The sequence below is a fragment of the Phyllostomus discolor genome, chromosome 7 (genome assembly GCF_004126475.2).
Source record: "Phyllostomus discolor isolate MPI-MPIP mPhyDis1 chromosome 7, mPhyDis1.pri.v3, whole genome shotgun sequence".
Taxonomy (NCBI): domain Eukaryota; kingdom Metazoa; phylum Chordata; class Mammalia; order Chiroptera; family Phyllostomidae; genus Phyllostomus; species Phyllostomus discolor.
In genome coordinates, this window is record NC_040909.2 from 6430330 (window position 1) to 6442402 (window position 12073).

The 12073-nt window shown below is 54.1% G+C and overlaps 1 protein-coding gene across 1 annotated transcript in view; it reads left to right on the forward strand.

The window, feature by feature from the left end:
* The first annotated feature begins 262 nt into the window (after nt 1–262).
* Nucleotides 263–12073, forward strand: part of LRRC2 (leucine rich repeat containing 2) — a 28616-nt gene continuing 16805 nt past the window's right edge. Inside the window, exons 1-2 of the mRNA XM_028518775.2 lie at nt 263–522; nt 11748–11891. Coding sequence (XP_028374576.1) covers nt 11767–11891 — 125 coding nt within the window. The 5' untranslated portion in view covers nt 263–522; nt 11748–11766. The remainder of the gene's footprint in view (nt 523–11747; nt 11892–12073) is intronic.

Consider the following 12073-nt stretch of genomic DNA (forward strand, 5'->3'; position numbering starts at 1 on the left):
GGAAATTAAAAAGGAAAAAAAACCCCCAAAACCCTGTAAGAATAAAATCAAGGCCTTCACATCTGTTGCTTCAACCGTTGGGAAAAACCCAAAAACCAAAAAACCATTTCACATTCCCTGGGTCGCTTGGCTTTCTTACCCTGCTTTTTGTGCGGCTCCTAGCTTAGAGTGCTGAGGCTCGGCCCCTTTCCCTTTTCTGGCCGGTTTTAGGCGACACACTTAAGGATTTCCAATGTCAAACGGCCCGCCACCTGCCGGGAGGTGCAGGTAATCCCGGGCTACGGCGCACACTGGCCGGCTGGCCGTTCGCGCGCTGCCAAGCCCTCCCTCCAAGGGCTGTTTTGTCTCCCGCCGGCTGAGTCACGTAGAATAGATAGACAGTTTATCAGCACATGTCCTGCAGATCAGGTTTGCCGCTTACAAATATAGCCTGTTAGCGCACTGGCGGCGGCGCGGGCTCTTGGAGCGCTTCCGGCTCCAGGGTGGCGCAGCGGCAGGGCTCGGGCTGCGGCGCGGGCACGGGTAGGTGGCGGTCGTGGTTGGGGGCGCGGGGGCGCGAGCGAGCGGCTGCTCCGGAAACGCGGGGCGATGGCGGGGACCGGGAGGGCGGCGTCGTGTGGCACCTGCCGGGAGGACAGGGCAGTGCGCCCCTTGTTTATGTTTTTCCCATGGCAGGACAGGGGTGAACATCCCCAACGGGGCACGCAAGGTGGAGGATTACACCGTAATCCGCGTTTGAGGGCAAGGACTGGAACTGAGTGAGGCGGGGAGCAGGAGACCCGGCTGCTGCTGTGGCGGGGTGGCCACACTCCTGCTCCTTGGGTGGTGGGTACTCCCAGCACCCTGCCCTGGTGCCCAAGGCCAAGCTCAGAACTTCGTGGTCCCAAGGGCAGTCCAGGGAAGATAAATCAACTTTGTTTGTGACTTCTTCAGTGCCCTGAAAGGGATGGCTCACGCCTTTCCTCTCTGAGACTGCCTTCTGCCCTGGCTGCGGGGTGAGGGTGAAACCGTGCTCCGCACCCAGAGGAGGACCGTCCGCCTCTGCAGGCAGCTGGGCCGTGCTGGCGGCTCTCCTGCTGGACCCGAGCCCCTCCCGCAGCTCCGGGCTGGGGCGCCCTCCCAAAGTACCCTGCTAACCAGGCCCCGGGGAGGGAAATGCCCCCGATGCCCATGTCCCTCTCGTTTTTGTCTTACATGTAATTGGTGACCATGTCTGTCTTGATTTCTTTTTAAAAAAAAATAACGGACATTTTTGAGCTTTGCTAGGGGCGGGGTACTGTCTTAGGCACTTGACACAATTGTCGCACGTGATCCCCTCGCCAGCGCTGTGAGCTCAGAGCTGCGGTCACACCCGTGTCTGGGTGAGGACGCCGGGGTGCAGAGAGTCTGGGTGTCCCTCTCAGGGGCATGCAGCAGTGGGGGTGGGGGGAGCAGGATTCCAGCCCCAGCCGGCCCACTCGGACTGTTCTCTGAATCCCATCGGTAGCTTCTGCGCCGCCCCCCCCCCACCATTTCTAGCTTAACAAATTACCGTAATATAATGAGAGTCCCCAGGGATACTTTATCATGTGACATAACATGTGATTTAATTCAGAATTTGGTTGAAATATTGCGACTCTACTGATGGGGTTGTCCCTATTCTGGGTTGAAATATTGCGACATCACTCGCACACTTAGCTTTTGTTTACCGGACTGTCTCTATCAGAAAACTCACTCTGGGGCCAGACCATACCCTCCTGTGAGGACAGAACGGACTTTGTGCGTCACTAAAGCGCCTTGTCTGCCTTGGGGTCTCCACTGCACCTTGGTGTCACCAGAAATACCCGCCAATCACCGTCATTCCCTTGGGTCCAGCAAGGCAGATAGGTCTGGGAGAAGGCTGCAGAAGGCCCGGGGCTGGTCTGCCCACGGGAAAGGGGGGCCCTGAGGACCCCAAAGGGCAGGTGGGGAGGAGGGGAGCCAGGCCTCTCTCCCCATGGCTAGTTCAGGTGACTGTCTGACACCGGCTTCTTTCCCCCTCCCCCCTCCCACCTTGGCTGTTGACCTTCTGTAGACCTCCAAGAGGGAGCACCAAGGAGGGCCTGGCACCTGGACCATGGACTTGGTTGGACCTCCTCCTACACACCCTAGATCCTTCTGCCACAGATTCTCTCAGACACTGGCCTTATCTCCACCCCTCCCTTCCCAGTCCAGTTTATCATTTGTCAGGAAAGGAGAGGACAAGGTGACCAGAAAGTCCCCGCCCCCTGCCCCCGTCTGGTACCCTGGCATATGACATGTGAGTGAAAACATGTGTCCTGATGCCAGGGGACATTTTTTCCAGGCGTGCCTTCTGGCTCGGGGGCGCGGATGGGTCTGAAAGTGATCCCGGCATACCTGGGGTGGGGAGGGAGCGTGGGAAATGACTTCCTTTCCTCGGGGTGCCTGCGGGACCGCCCCCTGACCGCCCCCCGCCCCTCACACCCACACTTGAGGGCATCCCTCCTCCTCTGGCCCCCGCAGCAGCTCTGGTCTGGCGTCGAATCCTCACGCTGCTGCGTTGAAATGAACCCCTTTCGGCAGGCTTCTCCCTTCCAGATGGAGAACTCGGAGGCGAGGGCATTTGCCTTTCTGCATGTAGTGAGTGCCGTTATATGTCCGGCATTTAGGGTCCCCAGGAATCAAAGGACAGAAATACACACACCTCGTAACCTGGCTCAGAGCCCTGGGCTCCTGCGTGGAGGTTCAGGAGCAGAAGTCCGGCCTCTGCAGCCTTCCAGCCGGTGCTCCTGGGTGACTGCTCAGTGTTGGGGGGCAGGGGGACTGACCTGGGGGGGTGGGCTCTGAGCCCAAGCCTGGGGCCTCCCAGGTGGCTGCCCCTGTCCTAGAGTGTGGCTCTTCTCAGCTCGGTCAGTGAGCAGATCAAGTATAATCAAAGGACGGAACAATTTGACTTGTATTAGGTGCTGTGAAGTAAATAAGCAAGAGTCTGAGAGAGGAAATAACAGTGGGGCTACCTCTGGTGAAGGGGCGGGGCCTCTGGTGAAGGGGCGGGAAGGCGGGGCTGAGGAGAGGGCTCGAGCTGAGCACGTGAATGGGGAACAGCCTCCAGGCAGAGGGGGCAGTGAGCAGCCTGAGGGGGAAGCAGCTGGGGGTACAAGTACCGAGGACAGACATGGGGGTGAGTGGGAGGGTCTTATTGGGCCCTGGGAGGAGCTGGGGTCTCCCTCTCTTTCCAAAGGGTGGTCTTTGGAGGACTTGAGCCAGGTGGCAAGAAGCATGATGTGGTTCTTGGGAAATGACTGTTACGATTGTGTGGCAAATGGATCGGACACGGGTGAGTGGGAAGTCAGGAGGCCAGCTGCGAGTTTTGCACAACTGAGGCCAGATGTGACACACATTGGTGGTGAGAACCGCATGCCTGCTAAGGCTCAGGTGATGAGTTGGGGGTGTGCATGTGAGGGGGTGTGTGTGCATCCGGGGGTGTATGTCAGGGTGTGTGTGCACGCATGTCTGCACACGGGGTGGGCAGAGTGAGGAAACAGGAAGCGGCATAAAGGAGCAGAATTCCAGATAAACGTGGCATCATTCTTGAGATGGGAATTAAGGCAACCAGGGATGGATTGTTCTAAGTGGGTAAGTTTAGAAGGAATCGTGTTTCTCTGAGCTATGCGTGAGACATTCCCAGTGGATATGTCAAAGGAAGCAGTCGGAGACATAGTCACCAGATGTCACTATAGCATAAGGCTTCTATTTATAAATGCCTCGTATCTCCCTGTCCACCGCACCGGTTATTTAGCACTGTAAAACAAACCACCCCAGCACTTAGCAGCTTCAAACAACAGCGTGTATCATCTCACAGCTTCTGAGGGCCAGAAATCTGCAGTGGCTTAGCTGAGCGGCTCTGGCTCAGGGCCTGTCGTGAAGTTGCCGTCACGATGTTGGGCAGGGCTACAGTCAAGTGACGTCATCTCCACTGGGGCCGGAGGGTCAGCTTTTGAGATGGCTTCCGCTCACGTGGCTGTTGGCGGGAGGCTGCAGGTGTTTTTAGGGCTGCTTGTGCATCCTTATGACATGGTGGCTGACTTCTCCCAATGAGGCGGCAGGAGAGAGAGAGAGAGAGAGAGGGAGGGAGGGAGGGAGAGAGAGAAGCATTGTAGGGCCTAGTCTCAGAAGTCACACACCGTCACTTCTACCATATTCTGTTCATTAGAACTGAGTCACTGCCCTGGCCGGCTCAGTTGCTTAGAGAGTTGTCCCGATACGCCAAGGTTGTGCGTTCCATCCCTGGTCAGGGCACATACTGGAACCAACCAATGAATGCACAGATAAGTGGAACAACAAACCCATGTTTCTCTCTCTCTCTCAAATTAAAAAGAAGAAGAAGAAGGAGTGAGTCCCTAAGTCCAGCCCTTGCTCAGGTGGAGAGGAATTAAGCTCTACCTTTATGAAGGGAAGAATGTCAAGGAATTAGTGGGTATAATGGAAAGCCATCACTTCCACCAAAGCAAAATATTTTCTATTTTATGGTTCACTGGAGCTGGGATCAGTAAGCTGTCACCCACGGGCCTGGCACGTGCTTTCGTATGGCACATGGGTGCTGCTGGAGCAGGCCCTGTGAGCCATGGAGACCCAGTCACAGCGTCCCCCTTTGTCCCCATCCCCCTCCCCTCCAGCGCCTGTCTACATGGCCAGTGGTATCTTGCTGCTGCCCAAGGCCCACGCCGGCTGCCATCTGCGTGTCAGAGACTCTGCTCTTGGCAGCTGCCGGGCCCCTGGGCAGCTGGTTACTGAGCAAGTCACCTGGCCTCCAGCCGGCTGCCCAGCTTGAGATGACAGGAGGAGAGGACGTGCAGGCATCTGGGTGTCCCTGGGGCAGAGTGACACTGTCCACCACAGGTCCCCTCTCCCCTGCCCCTCTGCTCTCCCCTGCTGAGCCCTTCTCAGTGGGCCTGCCGCTCTTGTCCTGAGAATGTCTCCAGCAGGTGACAGCCAGGCAGAAGCATGGACGTGTGCCCACAGCTCGGGCAGGCCTGCCCCGGGCCAGCAGGGAGGGGCGGGCCCTGAGCGCTCTGTTCTGTGAAGTAAGTACCCACATAAAATCTTCCGTCTTGCCTGTTGGTTTGCAAGGCCTGACACGTGCACTATCTTCCGCTTTACTGAAAAAGTTTGCTGACCCCTGCAGCACAGCAGAAGGGTTTTCTGGGAGGAATTTACTTTTCCACCGTGAACCTGACCTTTGAGAGTCTCTAATTGCTGACATGCTCACTCGGGGCCTGGACCACTAAGCCCTGGAGAGGCAGGATCCTCACCACACGGTCGCCACGGTCCCCTCTGTCACAGGGACGTCATTGCTTTCTTCTCCTCTGGCAGTCCTGGTGTTTCCTTCTCTGCACGTGCTCAGTGGCCGTGGGCAGTGCAGCCAGATCTAGGAAGACGTGTGCTCGTGCTTCTGCTTCTGGAGCTGGGTCTCCAGCAGGGTACTGGACTCCGGTGTCTCCCTGGAGCCGTGGGTCTTGGGGTCAGATTCAGGGAGGGCCCAGGTGAAAGCCGCGCATCCTTGTGGTGGTTGGGGGAGTCCACCTGGCTGTCACGTGTCCTCTGTGAAGCCGTAGCCCTGACTGGGAATCCAGCCTGTGGCTCTTTGGTTCACAGTCCACTGAGCCACACCAGCAAGGGCTATTTATGTACTTTTTTTTGGGGGGGGGGGAAGGAGAAAGAGAGGGAGAGAAACATCAATGTGTGAGAGATACATCTATTGGTTGCTTCTCACCCCCCCCCCCCCAAATGGGGACCTGGCTGCAACCTAGACATGAGCCCTGATTGGGAATTGAACCAGTGACCCTTTGGTTTGCAGGCCTGCACTCAGTCCACTGCAACACACCAGCCAGGGCGAGTCTCCAGTTTTCATTACACACATTTACAAACAGAGCACCTTACAGGCAAGACCCTGATTTAAATCCCGACACACTCAAAACCCCCTTAAGTGGAAGAATAGGACCTCCTTCTCCGCTTTGCAGAACACAGGGAAAGTGGTGAACACGGTTAGAAGGCAGGCAGGAGACACTCTTCCCCACCAAAACACTGAGACCCATCGCGATTTCCAACTGTCCAAAAACAGAACCGAAAGACGTCCAGGAGAGGCCATTCCTCTAAGATGGGAACTTGCATTACCTTTCTCCAAAGTAATGAGGAGCAATGATTTTTTTTTAAGATTTTATTTATTTATTTTTAGAGAGGGAATGGAGGGAGATAGAGAGAGAGACAGAGAGAGAGAGACATCAATGTGTGGTTGCTGGGGGTTCTGGCCTGCAACCCAGGAATGTACCCGGGCTGGGAATCGAACCTGGGACACTTTGGTTCCCAGCCCGCGCTCAATCCACTGAGCTACGCCAGCCAGGGCTTGATTTTTTTTTTTTTTTTAACGTGGGGGCAATGGATGTACAGATCCGGTTACTGCTTAGGGGTTTACTGGCCTAAGGAAATGAAAGAAACTCAGCAACAGGATCGGAGCCATGGCCGGCTGAGCCAGAGCGGCACAGACCGGGTCGGGCCGGCGAGCGGTTCTTCCGGCTTCAATTACTCTCGCCGGCTGGGCTGTCCGCGCGGCTGAGACGCAGTTCACCGCGCTGGCCTTTGCGGTTGGCTTTTACGCGTAGACTTGGACTAAGTGCCGAGATTGCCTCTAAGAAACTTGGCTGCCCGATGCTTTCTCTTGAAGACTTTTTTTTCTCCATTACTGGCTATGGGCCTCGATCTCTTGTTTTTGGGCTGAAGCTTGGCTGGCTTTTATGTCAACGCCTTACTAAGGCCTTTGCAGCGTAGGCGTTCCTGAGCTGAAGACAGCGGCGCGAGGGAAGTGGGGAGAGGGAAGTGAAGTGCCACGGTGTCTGGCTCTGGGCGGGAGGAGATGGCGCCCCGCCCGGTCTCTCCCACGCACTGCAGGTGTAACACCTGGACAGAACAGCGGGGCAGCAGGAGGAGGGCTCTGACAGGGGATGGTTGCAGGAGCGTGAGGGAGCATTCAAAGCATCGCAGAACCCGTGGCAGCCTGGAACCCGGGACTGGACACCTAGACACCTAGTCTGCTCCAAGATGATGAGTGCTAAGAGAGGGATGAATCCCTATTGCTTTTTTCCTGCTTCTCCATCCTCTCCTGCCTAAGCCCCACCTAGGATTCTGGTAGCAGTGTAGGGGGTGGGAGAAGGTAGGAATGGAAGATTCCAGTCACCGAAAGCTTTGAGGGAGGGGACCCTTCCTTTCTGAGCAAGGGAGCTGTGTGTCCTCAGAGGGTGGAGAAAAGTCTCTTTGCTTTCTTCCTCCCACGGCCCTCTCACCACTTGGCTAGGATGAGGGTACATTTGTCGAAAGTGCCCAGCAAAGCAGGGTAACCGAAGCCCCAGGTGTCAGGCTGGAGGACTGGGAAAGGGAGCCCCAGGCACCTGGAAGGACCAGGGGGATCACAGAGGTGGAGGGCTTGGGAGAGCAACCCCGCAAGGCCGATTATGAACTTCTGGGCTCATTCCCGAGTTGCACAGGTGGATCTGAGCCTTCCCAGCCCAAGTCTGTTAGAACGGACCGCCAGGACAGACCGTCACCCAGCGCAGACCAGCGCGTGGACCAGCTGAATAGTGCGGCCCGGTGAAGCCTCCTCTGATGGGGGCGTCACACCCCACAGGGGGCAGGCCGGCACGGGAGGGCTGGACCCGACCGGAGCGGCTACCTGCTGTGGCGGTCATCAACGCGTTGCCTCCCGGCTCGAAGTGTGCCTTCAGTGTGTGTGCTCCTCGAGGTACAATGGAATCCTTCAAGTGTTTGTCCTTCAGAACTTCTCAGTAGAGGACAGCGTGGTCGGGAGAGGCTCCCTGCCTCTCTGAGTGTGGGCTGGGCCTCAGCAGGGTGGGCCACCGACTGGAGTCGGCCCCAGCCACGGGCCCAAACGTGGTCCCTTTGCGACCTGGCAGCGTGGCTGGCAGTGACCTTCCTGCAGCCCCTTGGGCCCAGGAAACAGAGCCCCCGTGTAGCGCATGTGCCGAGAAGTCCTCCTGTCCACGCTCGTACCCGGACTGGCTCTGCATCCGCAGGGCCTGCACTCGGCTTCCTGTGGTCTGCTGGGTCACGGACCAAGCTGCCAATCATCTGCCAGGCCCTGTGTGGCCCACATTCTGAAAGCCTCCTGCTCTGCCTGTACCCAGGCTCCCCCTGCCTGCCCACGCCATGGTTGCTGGCCAGCCGGTCTCCCACCTGCACTCAGGGGTTGGAGGGGGTGGGGGGTGGCCTGTTAGTCACTCAGCGAGCCAAAGCAGCCTGACCAAACCAGGGATTCCTCTGCTGTCTGGTGGGGAGAACCACAGCTCCTACAGTGAGGTCTGAACCCCTCCCCTGGGTGCTCTCCCTCTGCTCTGGAGAAGGAGTAGAAAGATGGAAAGTATCAGCGAAGAAACAGGAGACATAAAGAACCAAACGAAATAAACAACAATTGAAATGAAATATTCCCTGGATAGGCTTACAAAACACAATGGAGATAACAAAGGAAGGAATATGGAAGTTGAAGATAGATTGCTGGATATTACCGATCTGAAAAAAAAAAGAGAGGAAAGGAGGTTTACTAAAAATAAATAGGGCCTCAAGAATCGATGGAAAAACGCCAAAAGACCTAACGTTTGTGTTCTCAGCATCCCAGACGGAGGGGTGAAGGAGTACAGTGCAGAGAAAAATAGTTGCAGAACTAACGGTTGAACATCTCCAGTTCTGGCAAAAAGGTCAAATCTATGGATTGGAGGAACGAGGCAAACCTCCGACAGGGTACACCCAGACAAATCCACGCCCAGGTCCATCATAATTAAACTGGGGAAAACCCCACACAAAGGAAAAAATCTTGCACGTGTGGAGAGAAGAATGCTGCACCCCCGGGGGAGGGTCATGACTCACATGAAAGCAGATTTCTCGGCAGAAGCCGCGGCGCCGGAGAGAAACAGGCAGTTTTTCGAGCGCTCCAAGAAAAGAATCGTCAACTCAGGGTTCCGTGTTCTGCAAAGATAGTCTTCAGGAAGGGAGACATCCTCTTCACACAGAGAGAGCCTCTGATGAAGGGACACCGAGGTTCCCAGCAGACTTCTAAAAGAGTCGGCAAGGGAAGTCGTTCTAGACGGAAGGGAAATGAAAGCAGGGGAACTCGGGACCGTGGGGACGAAGGATGAGCGGTGGGTGTGGTCCGTGCCAGTCGGGCGAGATGGGCTGGCTTTCTCCCCACGAGTCGTGTAAAATAAGTTTGAGGATGGAAAGCCAATCATGTGACACCCACAGACAGAATACGTACCCGGCACAGCTAGCACAGAAAGGTGGGGGCTGGGGGGCCCTGAATAGCAAGCAGGAGGGTTTCTACCTCTCACTTGCAGTGGTAAAGTCTTGTTTCTAAGTCGACCATGAGGAGGTAAGGAGGTATCTTACATTCCCGAGGGCAACCGGGACAAAGAAAAGACTACACCGGAAAACACAGAAAAAAGCGCACTAGAGAAAATCAAACAGAATACTAAAAAAATGTTCTGAAAGCAGGAACAAGGCAGGAAAGTAAAAGAGGAAAACAAAACAGGGATCAAAGAGAAAATGGGCTTTGAACCAAAGTGTCTCAGGTTCGATTCCCAGTCAGGGCACATGCCTGGGTTGCAGGCCATGACCCCCAGCAACTGCACATTGATGTTTCTCTCTCTCTATCTCTCCCTCCCTTCCCTCTCTAAAAATTAATAAGTAAAATAAAAAAAAAGAGAAAGTGGATAATAATTTAGACCTAACCGGTAGTCCTATTTGCAAACCCATCAGTAATTATTAAGTGTAAATTGCCTAAACACACCGATTAAAAGACCCTGTTAGACTGGGTTAAATGAGTAACCCAGCAAGATGCTGTCTACAAAGCCCTACATCAAATATAACCGTGTATTTAGGTTAAAAGTAAAAGATGGAATCAAGTAAGTGAAATAAGTAAGTCACAAGACTTTTGCAAATCAGATATCTGGGAAAGGACCTGCATTTAGAATATACACAGAACTATTCCTAGTCAACAATAAAAATTAAAAAATAACAAAGGATCTGAATAGACATTTCCCCCAAGAAGATATACAAATGGCCAAAAAGCACAGGAGAAGATGCTCGGGCATCATTAGTCATCAGGGAAATGCAAATCAAAGCCACAAGGGGGCACCACTTCACACCTCCAGGGATGGCTATAATAATAATAATAAAAAGTAACAAGTGTTGAGGAAAGGTGGGAGAAACTTCACACACTGCCGGTGGAGAGGGAAAATGATGCATCCGCTTTGGAAAACAGTCCGGCAGTTTCCGAAAAGGTGAGACTTAGAATTATCATGTGACCTTCCCATTTCCCTCCTGTGTGTGGCATTCACACAAGAGACTTGAACACATTATGTCCACGCAGAAACTTGCATCACTCGCTCCTTTTTAGAAATCTCCTTCAGGTAAAAGGGTTTTAAGGGAGACAAAAGACAGTCCCAGAGGTCAGAGGTCAGAAATTAAAGGAAAGAGGGGAGTATTACAGTCAGCATTTCAGCTCTTTACACTAAAAGTATGGACCGCAAATGCTCAGCTGCGCAAACGTAAGCCAGTTTCCCCACTGTATTGGCAAGCTTTTAGCAGAGAGGACACACTTGAGTCAGAAGATTAAATATTTGGTTTTGCATCCCCGCTGACTGCTATTTAGAAGTGTCTGGAATTGGGCAGAGAATATTCAACAGCCCTCCTATCTGTCAACCAGCACTCCGTGTGTTTGTACGAATCAGAAGACGGATTTAGCCAGATTTCGATGCTGTAGGTCTAGGAAGTTTAAAACAATCTCTAGAAAGTTATTTCACTTAGATAAGGGAGATAACTATAACTTAGTGGAATAAATGGAAATGTACTTTTATGTCCTGAAAAAAAATTTTTTTGCAGTGTGCAAATAATCACTTAAAACAAGCAGCAAAGATGATTTTTGAGACTAACAAGAGGAGAGAAAGCTCATTGGGTGGCCTGAGAATGAAGCATTCTGGATGCAAATCTTTGATTCGCATCTCATTCATTCATTCTCTCACATACTCATTCAACAAACATTATGGAGCGCCTACTATGTGTCAGGCACTGTGCTGTGTCTCACTAAGATGCGATAGCTAGGATGTGCCTGAGTCGGGCTCTCCTTGCCCTTGGGAAATGCACAAACAGAGGCCAGCAGCTTGTGAGGCTCACGCTGCAGAAGAACCTCACAGGGCACGTCCCCAGGCTGTGTGGCCGGACCCAGGTGGGACAGGGCTCAGCGGGGCTCCGTGCAGTGTATGCTTGTGTCACTCACTGGTGGCCAGTGTGTAGCCTGAGGTAGCCAGGTGTGTGTGTGTGCGTGTGTGTGTTTTCTGACGCACTCGTCAGACTTGCCCTTCAGCGTGTCAGGACCTACTGGGAGGATGAGGTGCTACTAAATTCAATAGGACGTGGGACCACGAAGCTCGAGGAGTGCCAAGGGGACTCTGGGCACCCACGATTCAGCTGAGGCCAGTGTGGCGTCCTAGAGGAGACGACCCCAGGGCGAGTGTCATCGCACTTCGGCCTTTACACAGGGCACCCTCGGGCCTGCAGGGCGTCAGCCGCCTGCCACCCTGCACTAACAGGACATTTCGTCGTAACTTACGACGATTGGTTCGTTCCCATCTCACTTTACAGTGCACGGTAAAACTCTTTGCTTCTGCGTGTGGGTGAAGCTGACGTACATGTGCCTTTTTAAACAGGTAATTTCGTGCTCCCAAGATGGGACACAAAGTGGTCGTATTCGACATTTCTGTCGTCAGAGCCCTGTGGGAGACACGTGTCAAGAAGCACAGAGCGTGGCAGAAGAAGGAGGAAGAGAGACTCGAGAAAAGCGCTTTGGAAAAGTAAGTTTTCTGTACTCGGGTGTCGCCGCTTTAGTGAGCGGGGCCGGGGCAGGCCACCGTTGCACGGTGGAGGGGGGTGTCTTTCTTCCGGGGTTTCTCACTGTCCGAGACACCTGCTGACGGCACATCAGCACCTTCCCGCCGTCGCCCAGAAGGGACATTCGATTCCTACCAACTACCAC